A 26091-nucleotide genomic window follows, 5' to 3' on the forward strand; every position below is an offset into this window, starting at 1 on the left:
TATGTGCACAGTATGCCCGAGTATGTGGGAGCCTTTAGGCAGCCAGCACCTGGAGTACGCACTAGCAACAATAAACCTAGTAAGTTTATTTTGGTTGTATGTTAGAAACAGGGCAGTGTAGTCCAACTACTCTGTCCTCCTGACAGAGACGGATAGCTCTCTCGCAGGAGAGAGGTGTATATGTGAAGGGGTAGTGTGATGTTACACACTTGGCAAGAATATTTCATTGGTGCCCTTATATGTGGACAAAGACACACAGAGACATGTTATTTCAGTGTGTGAAATAGCATCCGCTGCGGCTTATGGTCCGAAAAATACGGTACTGCCATTTTTTTCATTTCTTAAATTGATTCTCTACAATGCTAGAATATTCAACTGATAAATACCACCTTTGTGTAATATGTATTTTTTATGTTTTTACAGAAGGAAACAACTTCTTCAACATCCCCAAGTGCAGTGATTTTATTGTTTTTGCCCAGTACTGGAAAGTGATGTTGTGAATTCAATGCAATCTAAGACATAAATGCTAAATGTTGAACTTTATTATTTACATCTCCATGGTTTACTTAAATGATAATGTAGTACATAATTTGTTTTTATACAATTGAGCATTTTGTAGAGCTTTTTAAAAATATATTATGTTTTTATTTTTTTTCCAGTTTATTAAATAATATTACAACAACCCTTCTTAGAGTTTCAGAGTTTAACTTTGATACCTTACTGGCGTTTACACAGATCAATTTGTTAACCTATTTATCCAACTAGTGTTATTTTAGATTAAATTATACAATTTTTGATCAAACAAACAAAACTAAATGATAAGCGGTCAACTTTAAGCAAAAAAATGCTACATTTTTCATACCCTACCGAAATGAGGTTAGATTAAGAAAATGTCTGCCAATATTTGAAAAAAAGACCTTTGTTTGTTTTAGAGTTCTGTTTTTGCCTGCTCTTGTCTCTTTTACCTGTTGTTGAGTTATCACATTAGAATCCTTTGCCTCATCGTTTCATAAATGGCACTTTTTAAACATTATTTTTCTATGTGATTTCTGCTTTTCAGATCAACACAATTCTTGTTTACCAACTCTACATGCAGTGGCCCCAAATATGACTGATTTTATTTTTGGCTATTAAATAATTCCTAAATACTCAGCTGGAAAGTTGACTGAAATGACTTGAGCATCCATCACTGAAGTTGATAGAAATGTCATTTATACCATGAGTGTGTTTGACAGCAATCTCAAGCACTTTCATACAAATCCTCTAATGTGTGCCCATCCACATCTAGTCACGTAGCTGCCACATCAGAGACCAGATGGGACATGGAGCTAAAATTGAAGTCAAAGCAAGGTCCATCAGTTTGTGTAGTTGGGTTGAGCTCATGTTGAGATCTCGCTCTCGCATTTTATCTTCTTTAAATACAGCAAACTGTCTGCTTGGGGGAGCTTGCTGCTGCACAATGGTCACAGATGGCTGCTGTCATGATCGGGCAAAACGAAAAACATGGGCCTGTTTCCAGTTCATTAGTTAAGCAATAATAAGATCATTCCATTTGGAGACAGGAAGCTTAAGGACAACAAGACAGACAGTTTAAACAGGAAGATCGACCTTCTTAAATGTAAAAAAAAATAAATTGTAATCTCATGCATACAGGAGTAGTAGCAGCTTAGTAGTGTAGCTTTAACTGCATCCAGCCAAATAAAAATAGAAACACATAATCCCTGTTAATGGTGTAAATTCTGTTTGTATTGCAGAGCTTGTATGAATACTACATTGGATAACTGATTCTTGATTTCAATCAGAAGAAATGGAGACCTCCTAATGGAATGGAACACCACATCTCTGAGAAGAGACTGAAAGGAGTACAATGTTCAGTGGGAGGTTACAGCAATGAACAATATCAGGGAGGCAGTAATGACCTGTATCAGTCATTCATCATCTTCATCAAATTGTGTGCAACATCTACCAAGCTTCTTTCAGTTCCATGACTTAAAGTCAGGAAGGGAACCAAACTTACATCTATTTTTGGAGAGAAAAGAGGAGCCTTTACATTTTTTTTGGTATCTTTCTCTATGATCTTCTTCATCTGCCATGTAAGAAACAATTGCAATACATTAATCCCAATCTATCTAGATGCTATAGCTAAAGTCCCTGAAATGGTTAATTATGCAAAACAACATAGGAAAATACTAGTCAGGCTACAAAATCTAAATCTCAAAAATTGGAATATCAGTAAAAAAAGTAATTTATTTTGAAATTCACATCAAAACAGCCTTAGGTCATCTGCACTGTTGGGTCTGGTCTCTCTCATCTTCCTCTTGAAAATCCCTCATAGAATAGAGTAGAACAGAAAATCAGGATTTCCATAGTCAAAGATTGTTGATGGGTTCAGGTCACGCGAGTTTGCTGGCTAATCAGTGAGTAACACCATGGTCATTGAACCAACCTTTTTGTACCCTTGGCAGTATGGACAGGTGCCAAGTCCTGCTGGAAAATAAAATTAGCATCTTCCTCAAGCTTGTCAGTAGAGGAAAGCATGAAGTGTTTTCAATCTTCCTGATAAACGGCTGTGTTGAAGGTGGATTTCAGAAAGCACAGAGGCCTGACACCGGCAGATGACATGGGACCCCAAGTAATAATTTTTTCTTTAATCTTAAAAGATGACCTTGGACCAGCAAACATCAGTCCAGGCTCTGATTCATGATTTGCTCGACATGAGAAATGTCACAGTTGTCGCAATGATAGGATTTGTCTGTGTGTAGTGGCTCTTGATGCACTGACTTTAGCCTCAAGTCCACTCTTTGTTAAGGTCTCCAAGTTCTTCAATGGATTTTGCTTGACAATCCTCTCAAGGCTCCAGTTATGCAGTTTGTAAACCTTTTCCTATCACACCTTTTCCTTCCACTCAACATTCTATATATACTTGAATACCCAGTCTGTACACAACCAGCTTCTTTAGGAATCACCTCTTAAAGCTTACCCTGCTTGCGGATACAGATTGCAAGTGATTGTGTAGCCTTCTGACCAAGAGTAAAATACCATTTGGGCTCAAGTAAGAAGCTCAGGAAATCTTTGCAGTCATTTTGAGTTAATTAGTGGATTAGTGTATGATACAATGAGCTTCCAATATGTAACTCTTAGCATTTTTTATTTTTTATTATCTATAAATTATAGTCATCAAAATTACAAGAAATAAAGGACTGAATTATTTCAGTATTCATTTAATAACATAAAATATGTATGTTACACTTCTAAAATGAGTACCACATTAATTTTTGGCTTTTTCATGATATTCTATTTTTTGATTTGTACCTATATCTTCATAACAGTGAAATGAGGATTCATTTATGTTCATTTTGATGATACAAACAGAAATGTTACATATTAGCCTGTACAATTATGAGGAAAATTGCTGACTTGACAACTGTCCAGCAAACAGTCACTGAACACTGCTCTACATAGAGGAAGGTAAGCCACAAAAGGTCATTGCTTCAGAACCTGGCTGTTCAGAGAGCTGTATCTAATAAGTGTTGATTTTGAGTTTTTAGATAAAAAAAATGTGTTTAAAAGAAACAGTAATACTCGCAGTTTTGAGAGGAATGTGAAGCAAGAGTTCTGGGGAGATACACAGGGCATTGACTCCAGCAGGGGAAAGCACTTCAAGAGGTACTGCACACTGACATATTCAGGACATGAGCTACATCTGTTCAATGTCTTGTGTTCTGGATCTAGAGACAAAGTCAGATGTGTCTCACCTGGGCTAAAAATGCACTGGACTGTTGCTCAGTTGTCCAAACTCCTCTGTTGAGAAGAAAGTAAATTTAGCATTGAATTTGAAATTCAATGCCCCATAGTCTGGAGTAAGAGGGATTTGGCAGATGCTTGATTTGACGCTGATTTGACAAGCTGTATCATCTGCTTGCATTGGTCCAAACTCAGCGCAGCCATCTGCTAGAAAGTCGCAGAGCCCTTTCTGTTTCCATTTTTGTTCAGGACACAAGCTTTATTGAACTTCTTTTTCAACAGGACTTGGCACCTTCCAACACTACCAAAACTACCAATACCTAGATTTGTGAGCAGAATATCAACATATACTGGTCAGAAAACTGTTCTGATCTAAAGCCTACAGAGAGAATATGGGATATTGTCCAGAGCAAAATGAGACTTAGCATTACAGATGTCATCACATGATTAAAGCTGTCTAAACCCCCTAGCAGAGCCAACAGCTGTTTGCCTTCTTGCCACATTGCATCGATGCATTGATTTATGCAAAATGAGCTGTGATCAGGCATTGAGTGCATAAAGTGTACATGGACATTCTTTTAGAAGGTTAACATTTCTCTCTCTCTCTCTCTCTCTCTCTCTCTCTCTCTCTCTCTCTCTCTCTCTCTCTCTCTCTCTCTCTCTCTCTCTCTCTCTATATATATATATATATATATATATATATATATATATATATAAACTTAGTTTTGATAAAATAAATAGTACAAATTAGGATTTCATTAAAATAATCATTAAAATGACAAAAAACACTTGCAATATTTGCTAATTGTATAAGAAGTTTGAGTCATTGTGTCCCAAAAGAGGAATACAATATTGCTACATGTAGTGTAGATGTGCAATGGAAAATTCTTGGTAGAATGGCACCCTCGGTACCGTGCAGTTAGCTTTTTTAACTTTCTTTGTGGTCAAATGCAGTTCACCTTTTTTGGAAAACTGCAAATCCGACAACATCTGCTGTGTCTAACCGTAATATCGTCCAGTACTTCCAATGTGCACAACAGATCAACTATCCATTGACTGGGCATTCAAACAAGAAATGGAAAAGTTGTTCAGGGTACAGCTGAGGGAAAGTAATTCTGGTATCCCCAACAAAATGGTGTCCCTCCCCAACAGATAGAGCACTTAGTGGTGTGCCTTATTTTCCATAACAATTTTGTGCATGCCAAATCATGGCAAAAGTTGGTTCAAAACTTGTCACTTTGAGACTGTAGGATAAAATATTTTGACATTGTTTTTATTATAACAACTTTAATGTATTGCTTGCAAAACAACAAATGTTATTTTATAGAAAGAGAGAGAATGAGAGAGAGAGATAGAGAGAGAGAACAACTGAGAAAACTAGAGCAATACTTTTTTAATACAAGATCTGTTTAAGTCTCTGACTGTTACTCATGATGTGTCTTTCTCTGTAAGGGACCAAAGGCCTCAATTTAAATCTATAGGAGGCAGAAGATATGATTGCTTATGTACACAGCTCAAAGTCATACACCTGCAATGATACACCAGTTAGTCATGCCATCCTGGAAAGACACACCCACTGATACAGTCACAGATTCCTGAAAGGAGCTAGAAATAATCTGCCAATCAGAACTTCTCTGCACTGTGTGCTCTAACAAAATGCAAAACTAACTTTATTCAAATGTAAATGTGACCGTTATTTTGATTGTTTGATTGCTTTATAACCATAGGTTTAGAGAAAAGGAAAGTTGTCAAATGCTTTTTCTTTAGCTCTAAATACAGTTAAAACCATGTTCACATCATCTGTATAAAGATACAAATACCTTTTTTCTATCTGTCTGACATTAATCAGACTAAAATTTTACTGTTTTAGGTCTCTTAAGATCAACAAAACCTCTTGGAACATTTTCTGGAGCATTCTTCATTACTTGTTTTAAAGTCAGTGATTGCTGATCAAAAACAATATATTTAATGTTTTAAATAAGTTGTAATATGGCAGTGTGCTTCCGGTCATTGTCCCTTTGGATCATACTTTAAAATTCATTGCTGAGGTCTTAAAATGTTGCCTTAACATTTTCACATAATTGTTCTTTAAATATGCTAACATTTATTCTGTGAAATGTACCAGTACCTCCTTCAATAAAACATATGTACAAGATGAATTTGAACAAGTTTAACTTGAACACACTGCTGGATAGTCTACCAAAATCTTTAAGCTTTGCTTCTGTGTACCTTTTTACAAAATGTATCCAGGATTTAAGTTGTTTTAGGAATAATGGTTTCTTACCCTTTTTGGCAATGTTGGGACAAGACTGGTTAGACTGGATGATGACATTTGCTTCAGCCAGCATTTATTTTACAAGGCCTTTTGTTTCTGTTCTGAAAATGATTTTCACATTTGGCATCATGTCTGGGATACGAACAAGTTTCTTTTCTGAATGGTATGAAGGCTGTTGCCTGGTCAGCCAGAATTACTTACACTGTAAACACGGCATATCAGTCTGGAAAGCGATTTAGAAGGCGGGACAAACAGGGTCAGTAGAAACAGGATAGAACCAATCAGATAACTACAGATGCGATGCTAACTACAAGCAACACGTTCTGTTTTAGCTCTTAGAGCAGGCCGTTGTTACGTTTTTCTAGATATAGCCACCACATTCAGAACACAATAAAGGGCATTATTTAAACAGTTATTTTCCCAATATCTTATTTATGATTTTCTTTCTTAGTCAAATTTTGTGAAATAACCAGAAGTTTATAAAAACATGACAACATTAGCTGAGCTTCCCAACATTGTTTAAAGGCACAATAATCTTAGTGTTTGTAAACTTCTAAATTTGAAAAAATAAAAAATAAAAATTGTGAACAAATGTCTAAATGGGTGAATGACTAAAACCGAAGTGTGAAGCGCTTTTGGAGGTCGTCAATACTAGTTAAAGCACTTTACAAGTTCAAGCCATTTACCATTACTTTGCTATTTAAAAAACAGAAACAATTATGGTTATCCTAACTGACTTAAAACAGGAAACCATTTTCCTTCTTTGATGTCATAAAGTAAGCAATAAAGGTTTTGTCAATGTCTTTTCCTTTAGTGTATATCTTGCTTCCTTTCATCCTTTCTAATACATGCAACACTTTCTTTTATGTGACTGTGTTTCTTGATATCAGACATAATCACGTATCACAATTCAACTGAAATTAAGTTGCTTTGTTAGAAAAGGTTGGTGAGGGTATGTAAATCTTTTTATTTTGTGTTTAATATCACTAAAAAGCTAATATTTATTTGAATTCTCAATCAAAAAGAAGGATGTTACTAAATAAATGATGGTTTGTCATTGGGTACTTTAAGGTTAATGCACATAAAATTCAGTTTCACAGTGACCTTCAAAGCGTACATTAATTTGCATGTTTATGTAATTGTATATGATGAAGCAAAGTATTAGTGGGTAAGCGCACTTTGTAGGATCATAAACAAATAATAAGAGGGTTGTTGAAACAATCCTTTCTTCCGTGCGCAGCAGAGAAAACAGAAATTGTTATTTTAATACCCATTTAAACAACAGGGGTGCTAGTGACACAACATGGCAATTGGCAATTCTAAAGTGCAAATTGAGGAGAGAAGCTCTTTTCTCATTTTTCCCATTCCCTATTCTCTAAAAGGACACTCGCGTATTTACAAATTATGTCTAACTAATATCAGAAAGTGTCCATCCAGTAGAAAAGAAGAAATAAAAATGAATATGCCGTTGATAATCTAACATAAAATTAATTTCAAACTGAAAGTAAACATATATCCTATACCTAGAGATGACATACTCAATTCTGCAGAACGTGACATTCGCCTCTGTTTAATCTGACTAAATAGATATCAATGACCCTCTTTTGTACAGACAAAGAACTTCCCTTAAGGCTACGATGTTTGCTTAAAACCATATCCCATCACAGCATATTAAATTCTCCACCAGTGTTCAGTCACTGCCTTAGGTAGGCTGGATAAAAGGGGAGATCAAATGGAAAAATGGAGGAGAGGGATATGAGAAATGGAGCTGCTAAGACATGCATAGAGCAAGATCCAAACTGTAGTAGGAATGCAATTCCTGTCGCCTGTGGTGACATTGTCGCTGGAAAATTCTAATGAAAGAGATTGTTTAGCAGAGGAGGTTCTCTAATTTTCTAGCTGACAGCAATTAGAAACAGGCTTGTTAAACTGTTACCCTCATTAGTTTACAAAAAGAAGGAATTGTAGAGTCTAATGTTTTCTAAACCATCAAGCTGGACCCAATATTGGTGAATGCTCACGGTGGCTGCTGACGGGTAACGTGTCACACTAATTACTGAAGCTGGCCAATTCAATGTGAACACTTCTCATTTGATTGCTCTTTTGGCTGGGTTAATTGCATAAACAACTGACTACTCACCTGTTGAGAGGGTCCTGGAGAGATGTGAGAGATCCTGATCATGGTCCTTATGGTCTTTACCATTCCCACCAGTGATAAGCAGAGCATAAAGGACTACAGTAGTAGCAGACAGAGAGCTATGTAGTCTAGCATAGATCTTCCAACATAGAATTCCAGTTTGGTCTCCGGTGGTTCCAGATTTGTCCCAACCTCCCTGGTTAGTGCTCGTTCAGTTTGTTTTTTCTACATTCTTTGTAATTTCCACAGGTTGGATTATAATTACGAGATAACAGGGTCCAGTCCCTGTACAGATCCAGTTCCAGGTCAGTGGCCAGTGCAGAACAGCTTAGTTCATTAACACGTTGTAGAACTGTGTTATTCAGAATTGATTAATAGAATGGAGCCCCATGGAGTTGGCAACTTCAGATGCCCCACGTGTTAGGTTAGACTATGTTTATATGAAACACCAGACTCAAAATGTACAGCCTGCATGAGTGTGAGTACCATTGAATCCATATTCTCTTCGATGATGAACCATCAATTATCTCTCTCTTTCAACCATCCACTCAGCTTCTGTCAATGCTGCTTCTGATACGGATTGTTAATTAATTTATTAGGGGTTGTTACTTCATTTATTCTTGCAATATTTCATATGCTCAAGTAGTTTTTTGGCCTTCGCCCAATGTTCCAATTTCCCCACTGATACTGATCTATTAAAACAGAAAATGCCCTTACATTACAAATGATTCAGATGATCCCACCACCAGCAAGTTTTGACCGGCAGTCCAATCCAGATGTGAGAATCAGTAGAAGCACTTGGAAGTAAATCCAACTGTATAGGTTTTTATAACATCATGATATCCATAGAAAGAAAGTAATAGATGCAGGAAACAGGAGATGCAGGGAGATGAGCTATAGGGCCTTTTGTCTTGAGAGTTTCCATCTCCTTCTTCTGTGGTGATGTTTGTTTTCCAAATCTGCCAGAACAACAGCATCAGGGTTCTATAAAAGAGGAAAGTGAGATAAGGTTTGTAAATGGACCTTTCAAATGTTAAAAAAGTTAGAATGAGAGTAAGGGTACTGCATTTCTTTAAACGGAAAAGAAAATCATACTGGGTCTGAATATTAGCAAGAAACAAAAGGTTCAGGGTAAAACAGCAAAAGTAAAAAAAAGTAATACAAAGATTTGTACCATCTGTAAAACAAAATTTTGGTAAATCAAGGTTTTAAAAGTAACGATTCAAAATAGTTAAAATGTTTTGTCATATCATTCCCACTATTTAATTCTTTTTTGTGGGATTTGAACAAAGGGCCAATGTCTTTGCTGGCGGTTTTCAGCATGAACTAACACAACAACATATCTTTCCCACCTATTGCTCTGTACTGTTGGTCATTTAGCTGGAAAAATAGGTTTGTTTCTTTATTTAATGCATTGACAAGGTAAACCAATTTAGTTTTTTGGTGATAGTTCTTATTATAAAAACATGAACAATTGTTGTGTAAATACTAAAGAAGCGTAAACCAATATTTATTAAGACATTGATCTTTCATAACTACAGTGGTTAAGCCAGGGGCAGCCTGTCTTTCAACATGGCTTCATGTGCAGATAGCCTGACTAATTAACCTTCTAAAATCAGATTGATATGCATGTTTTACCCTGTAATAAACAGAACTACTAAATAGTATAGTTAAATTAATTACCATGTTATTTCTAGTCAAGGTTTGCATACTGTAAGACTCTCTTATTATCCCATATATAATAGCCATATTTAAAAAAAATCTGCAAGATACTTCCTCTGGAAAACATAGCAAATCAAATGATCTTAAACTACCAAGTATGCAGGAGCAAAAGGTTTAAATGTCAGTATTTTTACTTTTTTTTTTTTTTAGCTAAAGTCCTCAAACCTTGCTTAAGGCAATACATTTGAAAAGGACACGGCTGACCATTAAGTCTTTTTATTCTGTTAGTATTTTTAAAGGACATGCTGTCTAAATTTTCAAAGGCCAAGGAGTGTGGTGCATTGAATTTACTCTCCAGGCATTATAGAACTAAAAGTTTTCTTAATAAATAACTTTTAGTTTTAATGAAAACAATTTGGATTTTTTGTTTCTTTTTCTGCTTTGTACTATCTAAAATCATTACAAGGAAAAATATTGTGTGCCAAAAACTATTGTTATCTTTAACTGGTGGTTTATTTATTAGGATGATTATTTCTCGGTTGCATTCATAGCTCAGCTTATTTTTTAAGTTTAAGAATGAAACTCAGTAGTTCTGGAGCCTCAATGTTTAGTCCTCTATTTGCAACACCTGCACATCTTTAGTGTCTTCTCTTCCATTATACTCTAGTTCAGTGGGATTTTTTCCTCCATCATACAATGGCAATGAAACAATGGAGATGCAATGACTATAAGAAGTTATTGGTTTGTAATGCATTGTTAGTGACTAGAAAAACCAGAAGAAAAGAGGGTCTAATCTGACCTGATTAAAACAACTAAGGAAGGAAAAGGGTCGAATGACAGCATGCTGCACAGGAGACTTCATTGGGCAAATGCAGGTTGGGAGCAGCAACATGGGAAGGACAGAGGGCAGTTGAGGCATGTAGAGGGAAAATATCTATGGTGCGAAAGTCATTACTCTTTAAATCTTGTGTTGGCGCCATTCTTTCTTCTGGAGGACGAAAGAACTTTCAGATCTTAAAGTTTCTCCATTCGACACTGCAAGGCCTTCTCCCATCTGCTGTTGGAGGTATTGAGAAATCAGAGAAATGAAGATGGAAACAGCACAGCCACATGAAAAGAAATAAAAAGCAACAGTGCAAAACTAAGAGTGAGAGAGAGAAAGACAGATGGACAGAGAGAAAGAAAGAGAGGGGTATTTTACAAAGACAACAGGGGGTGAAAAGAGGTTGAAAATCAGAAGAGCAGAATTTACAGAGACAGATAGCAGTGAAGAATGACTTTGTGCATATGGGATGACAATGAGGGGAGTGATGATAGATTAAAATACAAGGAGGATCGACAGGCTACAGGTTCATGGAGGGGCCAGGGGAAGAACACACTTGCACTTCACACAGACTCACATCCTTGTGTTGGGTTGTTTTTCAATAGTGACCAACCTTGTGAAAACATCTGCACTGGTTAAAAAGTTTTTTATATTTGGACCTACTAGCAGACATTGTTGAAAAATAATCTAGGGGTGCATTCACACCAGGAAAGTCCTTTGGTCCGCTTGTTTGGTCCAGAACAAAAGAAGACTTTATTTTTTACATTGTGCTTTTTTACAAGAGAACCACATTGTAACAAAGCCATCCATCCATCTTCTAAAACACCTATCCCTATTGGAGTCGCGATGGGTGCTGGTGCCTATCTCCAGCTGTCAATGGAGAGGCAGGGTACACCCTGGAAAGGTCGCCAGTCTATCACAGGGCAACACAGAGATAGACAGGACAAACAACCATTCTCACACACACACACAGGAGAATTTAGAGAGGCCGGTTTACCCAACAGTCATGTTTTTGGACTGTGGGAGGAAGACGGAGTACCCGAGAAGGCATGTAGATGTTGCAGAAAGACCCAGGTAGGATTCAAACCCAGGATCTTCTTGCTGTAAGTGCGGTAAGGCAACAGTGCAACCCACTGTTCCACTGTGCAGCCGGTAACAAAGCAATGTGTCGGACAATTGTTGCTCCTATTGGACAGAAATGTCTGGGAATGGGATGGAGCACAGACCCAGAAATGGAGGAAAACCATTATGGAAATCCTGTGTGCAGCACCTCTGTTTTGCTGCTAATTTAGAAACAGCCGTTTGATATTCACAGCAGAAATGGACTGCACCAGAGTCTGTTTGTAAGTGGACCGAGACAACTTCAAAAAGTTGGTCTTAGTCCGGTTGTTCTGGTCCAGTACTTTCACACCTGCACAAAAGGTCCGGAGTGTGGTCAGTTTAACGCAGACCAAAGGTGGCAGATGTGACTAGACCCAAAAATGTTAACATTAATCAAAGTCATAATTTGTCTTCTAAAAGGCAACGTGTAACTTATACCTACACACAACCATTTAAAGCATAACCCACTAGCTGCTCTTGAGTCATTAACATTTAACCTAAAATGATACAATATATACTGTACATGATACATACAAATTTCTATTAAGACAAGGAACAAATCCTTTTGACAGTGAGGCGCACAGTCAACTAATCAGTGAATATGTCCTTCTCTTGTATATTTCTTAATGGTTACTTCTTTCTATATTAAAAGCTGAGGACTACAGTATCCAAGTATTACATGTTACCCTTCTGTTGGTGCATGTGTTTTAACAAAGTGAAAAAGTGTACTCCAAAGGAAAGTTTTTTCTTCCATAACAATGCTTTTGATCTGAGAGAAACATCTTGTTTGTAGTTTGCACTTTGACTGGGCCTTCAGGGAGCTGGCTTTGAGAAGATGAACTAAGGTAGACCCTTTTAGAATGAATGTAAAATAAATAAATAAAATAAACTCTCACTTTAAAGCTATACCTACAGGAAATTGATTCCTTCTCTGAGCAATTGACATCTGTAATAAGTCTTTGAAGAAACCTGTATAAAATTAGTTTGAAAGTTTAATTGAACGAAAAATGCAACAAAATTTCGTTCTGTATGCACAGTGTACATACAAAATGACAAATAAAGTTGTCTAAGTCTAAGTCTTTAATTTGCATTCAGGATTAATAAAATACTTTGGAATTTAATTGAATAGAGGTACTGCAACAATATACAATATTATATTATTTTAAAGCATGCTAACTTATAAAATTAAACAGAAGAAAATATGTTGATAAACCATAACAATATGACCACAAACAGGTGAAAAACTGCCTATCTCTTTACTATTGCACCTGTCATTGATCGAAATATCCTATGCAGCAAAACAAAATGTTGTCCTCAAAATATATTTGTTAAAAGCAGGAAATGTGAGCAAAGATCTGGGCGAATTTTATCAGGGCCAAATTGTTAGGGCTCAAACACTGGATTGAAGCAACTCCAAAACTGTGGCTCGACAGGGCGCTTCTTCAATGGTCAGTATCCATTAAAGTGATCCAAGTAAGGAACGGTGGTGAACTGACAACAATGCTCACTGTTGCTCAATGTGGGCTAAGGCTGGCCTGTGTGTGCTTATGCTGTATGTCGACAAGCTGACATAGGTCTAAATGTGTCAGAATACACAGTTTGTCACAGTTAACTGGATTTGGGGCTACATGGCCAAATTTACTACTAGTTCTATTCTACTAATTATCTACCAGTTAGACAAATGTGTGCATATAGTATAATAACAGACACAGGCAGCAACCTTTTTTGGTGAGAATTTTGTTAGGTTTTATACCCCAGGTGAACATGCATATTCCAACATGACATCTTATACCATGTTTTGTTTTTATATAATTTTTTTTTTATTGTTAAATGTGACCAGGGGGATCAAATATTTATTTGTCCATCACTTTTCTCCCCTATTGTATAACAAGATGTGCCTGTGCCGATGCAGACCCTTAACCACTGTCAAAATATCGAAGAGTTGACTTGTCTTACAAATTCACCAGGTCTTAATCCCGTCATGATGGGATGTGCTGGACAAGCAAGTTTGCTACATGAAGGGCCCACCATGTAAATTAAAATAACAGCTGTCTTCATCCTGGGCAGGTATCACAGGAAATATTCAGGGGTCTTATACAAGTGGTAAGCTGACCAATTTACATTATATCATACTCTCATATCTTCAGTGTTGGCCTGTAAATTTATATAACAAAATATTTACAAAAATGTTACGGGTGCACTCCCTTTTGCGACATACTGTATTTTTGACAGTTCTACGCCTGGGTCTCTCCATGTATCTGTCAATTGTTCTTTTCCTCGGGCTCCCTGACTCTCTGCAGCACTTTCTCTGATCAGATCAATGTTTCCTTTCTCTGCATTGCAGCAACCAGTGAAACACATCACAAACAGAGTTACACCCAGAGAAACCCAGAGTCTTTGCCCCCCTGCAGGCATATTGTTCCTCGTTGTAGGTTGCCCTCTAAGTGCCAGTGATGCTGGAATCAAAAGACAGAAACAAAGAACACCAAAAAGGCCACCGGTCTTTGTTATGGAGTAAAGTCTCAAGATAAAACCTTTAATAATTGGTTTGTTAGCCTATCCTGATTTGGAGACTCTTTTGAAACTCCTTTGAATTTTAAACCTCTTTTAGGTAAGGGTAAGATTAGGACAGAAAATATAAGGCTTGGAGGGGAAATATTTAATTTGGTTCTACCTCAGTTGAGCAATAATTATAATGCAATCCAAAATTCACAGGTGTAATAATGTTTTCCTGACAATTATTTGTAACCTCACTTTGGCTTTCAATCTCTTACCTTAGCTTTCTGTATCTTTACTACGCATCAGATGTGAGAAAAGAAACTTAAAATATTTAAAGTGTAGTCTCTTCGACAACTAAGGAAATCAAACATGTTTGTAATTTTGCCTTCCTATAATGCTTACTGACTATGATGTTGAGTGGATATAATTGAGTTATAAAACAGCAGAACTACTGCAGAATCTGCAAAGTTCACAAGAGTGAAACCTTTCCCTGAACCTTCTGGCTAAGCTTCTTTGTGCCGCACATATCTCTTGTTCTCCCTCTGCTATCACTATGAGGCTCACTAACATCTCTCATAAACCCATTCACAGAGGCCAATTGAATGACATATCAACAACTGATAAAGTATTTCAACTCAGCTGTTTAAGCCACTCATGTGAAAAGCTGTCTCCATTTATTCATCCCATTAAACCCCCCACTTTCCTGAGAGGATTAGAGTTGAGGGAGAAATGCTCTGGTGTAGGTTTAGTGCGAAGAGCATATGCCCGAAAAAGATTTCACATGCTCATGTGGATTTATGTTATTATAACACCCGTTAACATTTCAAGTGAACTTTGTGAGCATATGGGGTCTCTTCAGCAGTGTGAATCAGGGGAAGTGGGTCTGATTACATAATAAAAAGGCTACGTCCAACAGTTTTAGATTGCAATGGCATTATTACATAAGGGACTGTTACTTCAGACTGTTGTCTACTAGAAAAGGGTGTATGATAATAATTTTTCTTTTATTAAAAAAAAAAAAATGCATGCTATATACCCCAGAAACACTTTCATCGCACTGATCCATCTTTGGGAATTTTCATGGCAAGTTTCAGCTTTATATGTTATATCCAGTTAAAGAGAAATATAGATCAAGATGTAATGCATGGGAGTCTAAAGATAAGGTAACAATACAGGTGCACCTCAGTACATTAGACTGTATTTTAAAAGATGTATTAATTTAATTAATAAAATTTTGTAAGATAAACTTATATAATGTATAGACTCAACACACATCTGGATACATTTCAACTGCTATCTATTAAATAAGATGGTTATGACTTAGAGCCAATAATGAAACCAAAAATTCAGTTTCTAAAGAATTTATAATTCATAAGACCAATAACAATAACTTCAATCACCAAAATGTGAGCCTACTAGGTCTCTTTTTCTATGAATTACTGCTTCAGTGTAGCGTGGCATGGAGACAATCAGTCTGCAATAATGCTGAGGTGGTTAATGAAAAGTGGAGTTGTCAGCAAGAGCCCAGTCCTTTTGTAGTAGGCCTAAATAAGACATGTCTGATGTTGTGTCTAGTTCGGGATTGGGTTACCACAAGAAATGCAACAGCTGTAGCTTATGACCTGTACAGGACGTATATGGCAATTGAACGTATTGTGAAACTCCTAAATGGGCTTTGTTTCACAAATCTCTTAAGGCTGCAGTTCTCCCTGTTGCCCATGGCATTTTTTCTGCTTGGATACAGCTCTCTGTTAACAGGCAACTTCTTTAACAATTACCTTTTTGGGGCTTTCTCTTCTTGTAGATGTTATCAAAGACGGTTAATCAACTGTCAAATGTGAAGTCTCCCTCATTACTATGTATGCCAAAACAAAATATCTCCATTAAAAACAATATATGTATTTTTTTTTCTTGATCTCATTTTTCTAAATATTGTGATACTGAATTTTGATTTTCACTAACTGTTTGCCATAAACATAAAAAATTACAATAAATTAGGAAGTTCACTTTTTACACATGGAGTGAATATCACTGTGTGTAGTGCATATGTATGATACATAAGTGAATAGCTGATTTATTGAAATGCACCTGTAAATGGTTTGATGATGAAAATCAACTGGTACAAAAAACATAATTGGTGAGGTTCTGGGTTTTCAATTATATTTTAGGATAACTGGACCATCTTCAAAAAATTGTTTTTGGTATCAGCAAATTTTTGGGTGTCAGAGAGGCATATTTTCATCATCCATCATGGTTCCACTGCACAAGGTCACAAAAATATTTAGTTGTGATTTTGATATTTGTCTAGTCATATTTTTGGCTCAGAATTTCAATTATAAATCAGTTCACACAAACTTTTACAAACAGTGCTATAAACTTTGAAGGTTTTCTGGGTTTGTACCTGCAGTTTCAATTTATACAATACATGGTCTAAAAAAATATTGTTTAAAAAAATGCCATTGATGTACTATCTTATGGCAACTTTACCTGGTTTCCAGAGAAGTTGTACAATTTCAATAAATCTGGAAGTTTAAAACATAAATTAAACATATACTAAATAGAGCATGATCGATGCCATTTAAAGTCTATTATATTTAGATTATCTAATCTATCTGAGCCAAGGGACACTCCTAAAAATGTAGAACATTGGCCCTCAAAAGTGCAATGGACAATACTAATTTAAACAAATCTAGTTTCAAATGCTAGCAATACGTAAAGCAAATTGAGAATGACTAAAATACATAATAAATTGATAGAACTAATAGTTCTAAAATGTTACGTATATATCTAACAGATGAATTGGTATTAGGGGGTCAACGAGTGAGTATAAATAGAGCTTCTAAAGACTTCTGCAACATCATATGCAACAAACTGCTTTGGCCAGCTCTTGGTTGCTTGATTTTGATTTAACTTGTGTGGTTCTATGACCTATTCTTGATTGAAGTATAATTCAGACATGTAATTGTTTTACCAGGACAACGAGGGAATTCTTTCTGCAGGAGTTACATAATTTTGTCATCACTGAGTTTACATACTTCTGTCTACTATACTACTGTCCAGGGGCCTCATGTATGAAAGAGTGTGCAGCGCTCATTAAACATTGCCGGTAGGAAGAAATCCTGAAACTCGCGTTGCACAAATAAATTCAGACGCACAAAATTGTACGCAGTTGGGTCACCACTTGCTGGGCCTTGATAAATCCCAATTTACATGGAACTGGAGACACTTGCATGTGTACCTAGGTCCGCCCTGTCTTAGTACCTTGTTACATGCAAATCAGTAAAATTACCCAGAAAGCAACCATGACATGTCCAAATAATCATGGCAATAGTACTGCCAGTCAATCAAAGAGATACCTTGGTGATATTTTGTAGTGAATTACAGCAAACCAACAGCTTCTTGAGTGACATGAACAACTCATCAAAGAAACTGTCTGAAAATATAAAGTGTGTCTGATCATACCCGTTTTGGTTTACTATTGTTATCAAATTCAAACTCCACTGTCTGGCTGCTCCATTGTGCTCAATTATAACTTAATGCTGATCATCGTAATGTAGCTACAACAAATGACTGTAGTGTAGTGAATGTGCCTCCCATACTTCAATGAGGAAATCTGTCCCCACACACATTTTGGGAAGTACTTCAAATCTTGTTACATAATAGAATACGAGTCAGCAGTCGCCTGCTCTTATTTCATTCCAGACACAACTATCAAAATCAATATGAGAATATTTATAATTATTATGATAACATAGCAGAATCCTGAGTTGATTATAGCAGGGTTATAGCAATATGAGTACAGTCAGAGCTTTGACTACATTTGGAAATCAGCTCTTTGCTGCAAATGAGACTCATACTTTAGGGGAGTTTTATGTATATGAACAACATGTGGATGAGATCCTCCTGGGGGGTAGGACTGCGATGATACAGGGATGTTAACTACCCAACCTGTCCGTCAGCTTCCTCTGAAAAGCTCCGGTCGGGGAGACTGCAGCGTAGTTAGGAAACAGCACAGGGGAGGCACAGTTCTTCCTAGATTCCCTGTTTCCCAGCAGCTGGGGCCAGTTCAAAAATTTCCCTGGGCAATCTGAGCTGGTTAAAAAGCCACTCATCATCAAGTGCCAGTAGGTCAATAGGATCGCTGTACAAAAGCTCCCTCTGCATTCTTCCATTGGCAATGTCTTTGAGAGGTGCCAACATTGCCACCATTCCACAGTTATGCACAACTGTATGATGTTATTTATGAATGTGTAATTGTCTCCACATTAGGAATTATCAAAAATCTTTTGTTAGGAATTATTTATGCTGATCTCAACCCATTTTTGTTATGCATCTGCCCAGGGTGACTAATAAGATCTTGACACTCTCCTGCAGTTTACAATCAAATTAATCTGGTTCACCTGAGACTCTCCTCCTGCAGCAGTGCAATCAGGTCCATTCGATTCACCTGCTCTTCTACCCTTATATACTGAAGCTTTCCAGTCAGGATTGTGCCAGATTATTTAAAAGCCATTGTGTGCGTAGATGTCCAGCGTTCTTTGCCTGCCTTGTGCTCAGATTAAAGCTGCATACTGTGTCCAAGACATAGCCTTAGACGACTGACATGCATTTCATGCGCTTTGGCGTACAGACCCATCCGCATTTACATCTACATTCACAGTTTACATCGGATTGAGGTTGTTTCCATTATTTCGAGGTGTGTTATGTTATTTTATGAGGGTAAATACGATCATATTTCTTTGTATGGATCTATACCACAAAAGGTCAAACTCAAGTAAAATCTTCAGATTTTATGCTCCTTCGGTTAAATAAAACTGAACGTAGTTGTATTTCAGTGGATTTGGGTGAGCTTTAGTACTTTGTGTTTTTTTAATGTTGATCAATAAAGTTTATGTGGCTGCTGCACATTTTCACAGCAGTTCAAACATTTGTATGGATTACTATTACATCTTGATTACACTATCAAGATTTGATTTTCATACAGAAGATATGAAGATATGAATGCTATTATTTAATAGTAGCCATATAGGAATTTTCATTTTGTTGACATAGATGTTTACATAGATTTAAACTCTGACTGTAGATTTTTGTTCCAGAATAGAGCGAAAAGCTAATTAAACTTCAGCATAACTTTAGCCAGAAATTAAGCATATAAATGTCATGTATCAGACAAAACAGACAACCTGATATTTAGCCAGACACAGTGTTGAGCTTTAAAAGGTTTAATTAATAAATCAGAAACTTGTGCAAGCAAAACCATAAATAAATAAAATATCAGCTGCTGGAGCATACAGAAGCCTGAGGAAGCTGAGTGCAGACTGCTAAAAGTAACGGATGGCAGGTATGTTGGCAGAGGCTGAGATCAGTTCTATAGATCAAGTGTGGGTCATAAACAGGCAGATAGAACCAAGCAGACAGATCCAATGGGTTTGGCAAGGTTTGCAGTCATGAGAACGGTCCAGGTTGTGTCTAGAAAAATTGAAGGCAGTGTGAATGTCTGATAGTAGCTAGGCAAGGTACGGAAATCTATGAGCAGAGATCAGGCAGGGAACAATACTGGACCTCTACTAACAACAAGACTTTCAATAATCTGGAACCAACAGATTGCTTGCTGAAGTCCGGTTTATATATGGAGATGATCAGGTGAATGAGATGAGTTGAGGTTGACTGTGCTGCTAAGGTAGGCTGCTTACAGGTATCCTCCTCTCCAACCCCCTACTCCCAACCCCCCAGATCCCAGATGCATAAAAACAAAGTCCAAAACAAAAATCAACCCAAGCAGGGCAGGTTGAGGGGCCTCAAAAAGAGCACAAGAATCATTAAACAAAAATAAAGATCATGCCAGAAACACAGAGGTACAGGCATAGACTACTGGAAGCCTATAAGACTGGAGGGAATCTTGGAGGCTTGTGGCACAGGAGGAACTTTGGAGGCCTGCGGTCAGTAAGGTCCTTGAAAGTTTATGGCACAAGAAGAACCCTTGGAGGCCTGTAGCACAAGAGCAGGAACTCTGAGGGCCTGTAGCGTAGGAGCAAGAACCACGGGGGCTGGCACGTTGGTGCAGGGATCTAGGAGGCTGGCGGCACTGGTTCAAGCCAACTTTATTCATAAAGCACTTTAAAAAACAACAGGTACTGAGCAAATTGCTCAACAAACAGAAGGAAAATTTAAAATGAAAAAGCATTAAAATTTAGAGAAATAAGATGAAAACTCGGGCTCTTGTAGGCAGACGATGGAAATGTAGGTGTCTTGGCATCTGACAATGCACAAATGAAGTAGGAGGTGTCTAGAAGACTGCCACTGCCTGGCAGACTGGATTATCTGGGTAGAGCCAGCCAGAATTGGTCTCTGAATAGAACTTGTCAGACCTGGTCTCGGGGTTGAGCTTGGCAGACATAATCCAACACTGAAGCTCTGGAAACAGGAACCCATACAGAAGCTCTGGAAACAGAAACATTGGAACCACACTGAGGCTCTGGGAACTATGGTTGGGCCCTAACAACTGGGAACCACAATGGGGCCATGGGAATTTGGAACGATGACGGGGCCTGAAAGAGTGGTGCCAGCATCTTATGGAGATATCTCAACAAAGCTCAGGGGCATGAGAAAATACCACCCGAATACACTCATGGAGAACTCAGGAACCTAAACAGGAGGCAGATCCACCTGTACTCTCTCATCGGAGTCTCCACTGTAGAACTGGTATGAGGAGCTATAACAGGCAGGGAAGTAGATCTTACTGCTACAGACCTGGTGCCTTGAAAATGCAGCAGCAGAGGTGATCCTGGGAGCTTCCCTCATATAGCGCTGGCTGGGGCATCATGAGTCGAAGTCAGGAGGCACAGAGACGGAAGGAGAAAGAACCGTAGGCTGTGGTGTGGAAAGAAATGGTTGAAACGGAGGAACAAGCCTGGCGGCGGATGCTGGCATCCTTGGCAATGAACAGATGGTGGGGCATAGAGGCATCCAGGAATGGCTTCAGGCTAGGAACTACCAGCTTGGATCCCTAGCAGGGAGCTCCTCATTTCATCCAGGAGTGATATGACCATGACTCATGGAGTCATGTTCAGAGTATTTTGTCATGTGTCTGACAAAACCTGATATAAAGCCAGGCATGGTATTGTGCCTTAAAATGTTTAATAAATAAATCAGAAACAGGTGCTGGCGGAAAAAAGCTCTACCGGAGTGTACCAAAGCATGTGGATGCTGAGTGCAGACTGCTCACAGCAGCAGATGACAGGCAAGTTGCCAGAATCTGAGATAAGTTCCGTAGGAAAGGGAGACAGATCGGACGAGCTTGGCAAGGTTTGCGGTGATGAGAGCATTCAAGGTCGTATCCAGAAAAACAGAAATAGAGTAGACATCCGTTGGGCTAGGCAATGTATGAAAATCCATTAAAACTTGGGTTTGGTCGTGAACAGAGACCAGGCAGGGAAAATTGCTGGAAATCTACTAACAACAATACTCTCAACCTAGTACTGCCTGCCTGCTGAAGACAGACATTTAAGAAAGACAGAAAATCTTTTATTTGTCAGTTTTGCCGGCGCAGACACACCTCATTGAAACTGGTGAACATCAAGAAAATCAATGTTTGATAATGTGGACTCTGGGTTAGGGTTAGTGCCTGGGTGTTCACCTGAACAATAAACCGGGCTGGAGTTACCACACTAATGCTCTTTACAGGAAGGGCAGACTCTATTTGTTAAAGAGACCAAGGTCTTTTTGAGTGTAAGGGGTGTTTCAAAACACCTTCTTTGACTCTGTGGAGGCATCAGCCATCTTTTATAGTGTGGTATGTTGGTGGAGCAGCTTATTTGTAGCTGTGAGGATAAATTAATTAGTTGGGCAAGCTATGTCCTGGAATGCCACCTGGACCCAGTGCCAGTGGGGGGTAAAAGAGGGACGGTAAGAAAAATGACATCAGAATTGGACAGTGTCTCCCACCCGGTGCATGGAGCTGTTGTGTAGCTGGACAGCTTGAACACAATGCAGCAGCCAGGAAGGACTGCTCCATCCTAAATGCACAAAGGTGCACTTTCACAGATCTTTCCTCCCAGCCGCTGTTAGACTTTATTATCTCTGCTGCTCCCAACAAACTCAATAGGTGTTTACATACATGCTACTGGTCACACAGGTTCTTCATCTGAACAAGAATTATTTGCACTCTCTGAGATGCTAATGACTATTTGTAGCCTACACTTTTTAGCTTCTTTGCAAGTGTTTTTTTTTTTTTGTATAATACTGCATATTGCACAGCTTTTTTTTTACATCATTCTGTAAAATGGCTGCTGTTTTTCTTCTTTTTCTAACTTGAATGTTTCATTGTTATCTGAATAGGCCTTAATATATTTTAGTAATTGCACAGTATGTATTTCCCTTTTTGATAAATTATTTCTTTTGCTGTACAGCTTAACTTTAAATGAGCTTTCTTTCATATTATTTAATTTGTATTTTAAGTCTGTCTACTTGTGTTTGCCACTGTCACACCTAAATTTTCCCACTGTAGGACAACACAGGTATTTCTATGCTATTCTATTGTTTGGGAGCTTTGAGGTGCAACAAGGATTGATTGACTTTAACCTTTCTTACTGCCTTGTTTAATGGATCAATCACACAAGGACAGCCAGAAGGTGTCTAAATCAAGGCATAAAATGCTGTGTGCAAAATGGTAATTTTTGCTTTTGTCCTACTGTCCTCCAACACCATCTCAGTAATGTCTACTTCATCTAACTGCAGACTGGCAATGCTCTAACAAATCTATCAAGTGCTGCTTGTAACAGAAATATCACAATATCACATACAAATAACCTGTGTAAATAAAATCAATTCAACAATGTCCTAAACTAACAGCTTAAGTTCTACCAGATCATGTGTTTCCCCAAGAGTCAGTAAACAAAACCTAGTAAATAGCAAGTTAGGAAAACAAAGATGACCAGGCTTGAGAAAGTTTTGTTTATCTTTAATAGGATTAACTAGCCCTAAAAACCAGAGGTTGTGTCACATTTTGTATCTTTTAAGAGCACAAGGATATGTCTCTCATTTCCCTTATTTCATTCCCACTCACCAAGTTTCTGACTATTTTCCTATTATCCTACTCAGTTACACTCTCTGAATTGCTCATTGTCTATTTGTCTTCCAAAATACCTTTGTATCAAATGTTATTTGTGTCCCTTCTTTGGATTTCTCCACCCACCCTTTCACTTTCACATTCTTATTTTCCTTTTCTTTCATTTCTTAAAAGCCCCATCTTTTCTATATAAAGTTATTCATCTTTTTCGATCTTTATATGGTTCCACTACCTGCTAGTTCCTTGGTAGATGAGGGGTCTTTGGTGACAGATGGTGGTCTGATTTTCATCTCAATGGAAACCCTGGATGAAAAGCGGGCCTTCGTTGGGGAGAGCAACTCCTCATTAGCAGAGGAGTCTGTCTTTGCAGTGACACACTGTCCATGGCTCTCCTCCTGGACCAATGCCACTGTGTCTTTCGTAGTGCTGGTAGGTGACATAGCCCTAGATGGTAACAGCACCTGTTCATCCTGACTGTCTGTAATCTTTGAGGCAGAGTGAGGGAGGACTTGGACCTGGCTGCCTCCTTGTCCGTTGCTCTGTTGCCTTGGCGCTGTTGCTGGAATGGCTCCTTTTCCATGGCCAGTGGCTTGATGACTGTAAACCTTGTATCGGATCATTAAAATTATGATGAAAACCAGCACAGATGCAACTATAAACCCTCCGATGATAATGATCATTGTACCACCCAAGAAGTGGCTATGAAGTGCCTGACACTGGCTGAACTCTGTGTCTGTAGTGAATGAGAGGCAGCCCAAAGGCCGTGTTGCAGTCAGTGATGTGATGATATCATCAAATACAGCCAGAACACAGAGATCGTAGGTGCGTCCCGCAGCAAGGTCCCGGACAAGAAAATCATTGGTGGTGGATGGAATCATCCTGCAGAAGACAAAGGCAGAAGACGATGTCAGTGAGATGATTCTCAAACACAATTTATAATGCAGGGTAACACAATTTTTTAAAGCATTGCATTAACAAATAGATGGTTTGTATGAGAGATGCATCATTTGTTTAGGCAATTTTCAACAAAGCAGGAAAATAAGATGGACAATTATTTAGCAAATATAATTTTTTTTCAACTAAATCAATTCCAGATTTTCATTGTGATGGATGCAGCACAGGGTGACTATTTTTTGATTAGCAAAAAAGAGGACACTTGGCCCATTCGTAAAACACAGCGATTCAATAATCAGAGTATCATTAAGGTATGCCTTCTGGTGTGGCTAGAAAGAAAAGTTAAATTAGGAATGACGTAATAACTAATTACATATTGAGCTACACTTTGTTTGGTAAAAATATTAACAAAAATGCACAATTCAAGTAAGTACATTTTCATTCTTGATGCGATATTTGTCTGCTACAGTTTTTATTAATTTCTCTTGTGTTTTACTTAAATCTTGCCACTGGGTGATATTTGCTGGTTATGATTGGTTGTTTTCATCCATATGAATGCAATATTTGTAAAGGAATACTTTGATTGGGTGAAAAAGAGCACAATCACAGAACAGGAGTAGCAGGAGTTTGTTACCATTTAGCATGTGTGAGACACATATGAGGGCGCGTGTGTAAGCATGTCACAAATTATTGTTTGTTGTCATAGATATTTGCGCTCACGCCAGTTTCCTAGATAAGTAAGTAATCACCATCTTGTTATAAGGAAATGTATTGCTGAAGAGGCATAGCACATAGCACGGATGCTCCACTGCCACTTGCAACCCCACTGAATGACTGTAAAGCCCTTTGAAATTACCTTACATAGAAGTTATAGGCACTGGACCTGATACTTAGTATTGGGTCAAAACATCCATTCACTCCAGATGAAGCTCAATGAATCCTTTGTGGGGAAGCAAACTACATAAAACCAAAACAAAAAAAATCCAAAACATGCAATGAACATCACACACCATCTCTCTGTGTTGTTCTCCAGTCTCTTGCTTACAAAGCCAGGCTGGCTGCCCGTGCATGTATGTGCATGTGAATAGCTGCCACTCCGGGCTTAGCCCCTCCCCAGTGTTGTAGTACTCGAGTCCGAGACTCGAACTCGAGTCCGAGTCATTAGCTAAATTTAGAGACTCGTGACTTGACTTGGACTTGCGCACTGATGACTCGAACTTGGACTCGGACTCCTACATTCAGATCATTCTGACTCGGAAGTTGAGAAAAAGACTCGACTTTTTTTATATCATTAGGCTATAATTTTAATATGTCGTTAGAATATTATTTGGTGTATGATTTTAATATCTAAATGTCGTGCCGCGCACGTGACGTCACCATCTCATGAGCAACGCTCCTTGCCGCTAAGGTTGGGCAAACAGTGTGAGAGCGCACGTAGCAACCAGCCGTTACACATGCAACAGATACAACGATATGACCGACTTTTCAGCTGTTAAACTTTCACAAGAGGATGTCCAGGCGCCCATTTTACTGGTAGAACTGTGGAACAACATACCAACGTTCAGCTCAAACGATGGATTGAGTGTCGAGGGGCTCGGAAAGACTGGGAAACTGGCCAAGTTGATAGAAAGGTAAGTCGTTGTTTTTCTCCTGCTCGGCGTTCATAGCGTCATTGGCCGTTTTTTTTTTCTGTTTGTAGTCACCGTCCAGGAATCGGTATAAATTTTCCGGTCCGGTGGCCAAATGCATTATCATTATCCAACGGCTGGATCTCCTCGCTGCATCGACCGATCCACACCAGATTTGTTGTGAGTCATGGGGGAGGGCTGCCGAACGCGTTTGTGGGAATAGCCCGGTGGACGGGCGAGGAAAATGCGTAACAGCATCTG

The 26091-nt window shown here is 38.2% G+C and overlaps 1 protein-coding gene across 2 annotated transcripts in view; it reads right to left on the reverse strand.

The window, feature by feature from the left end:
• The window catches only part of zgc:172282 (leucine-rich repeat and fibronectin type III domain-containing protein 1-like protein), a 285696-nt gene that overhangs the window by 14170 nt on the left and 245435 nt on the right, over window positions 1–26091 (reverse strand). Inside the window, exons 9-11 of one of the 2 annotated variants that reach the window (XM_021310766.2) lie at window positions 23541–24187; window positions 10774–10875; window positions 8160–9140 (exon numbers count right to left, since the gene is read on the reverse strand). In XM_021310766.2, coding sequence (XP_021166441.2) covers window positions 10826–10875; window positions 23541–24187 — 697 coding nt within the window. In that variant the 3' untranslated portion in view covers window positions 8160–9140; window positions 10774–10825. The remainder of the gene's footprint in view (window positions 1–8159; window positions 9141–10773; window positions 10876–23540; window positions 24188–26091) is intronic. The other variant, XM_021310767.2, reaches the window with a different exon arrangement.

Source organism: Fundulus heteroclitus, chromosome 18 (assembly GCF_011125445.2).
Source record: "Fundulus heteroclitus isolate FHET01 chromosome 18, MU-UCD_Fhet_4.1, whole genome shotgun sequence".
Classification (NCBI taxonomy): domain Eukaryota; kingdom Metazoa; phylum Chordata; class Actinopteri; order Cyprinodontiformes; family Fundulidae; genus Fundulus; species Fundulus heteroclitus.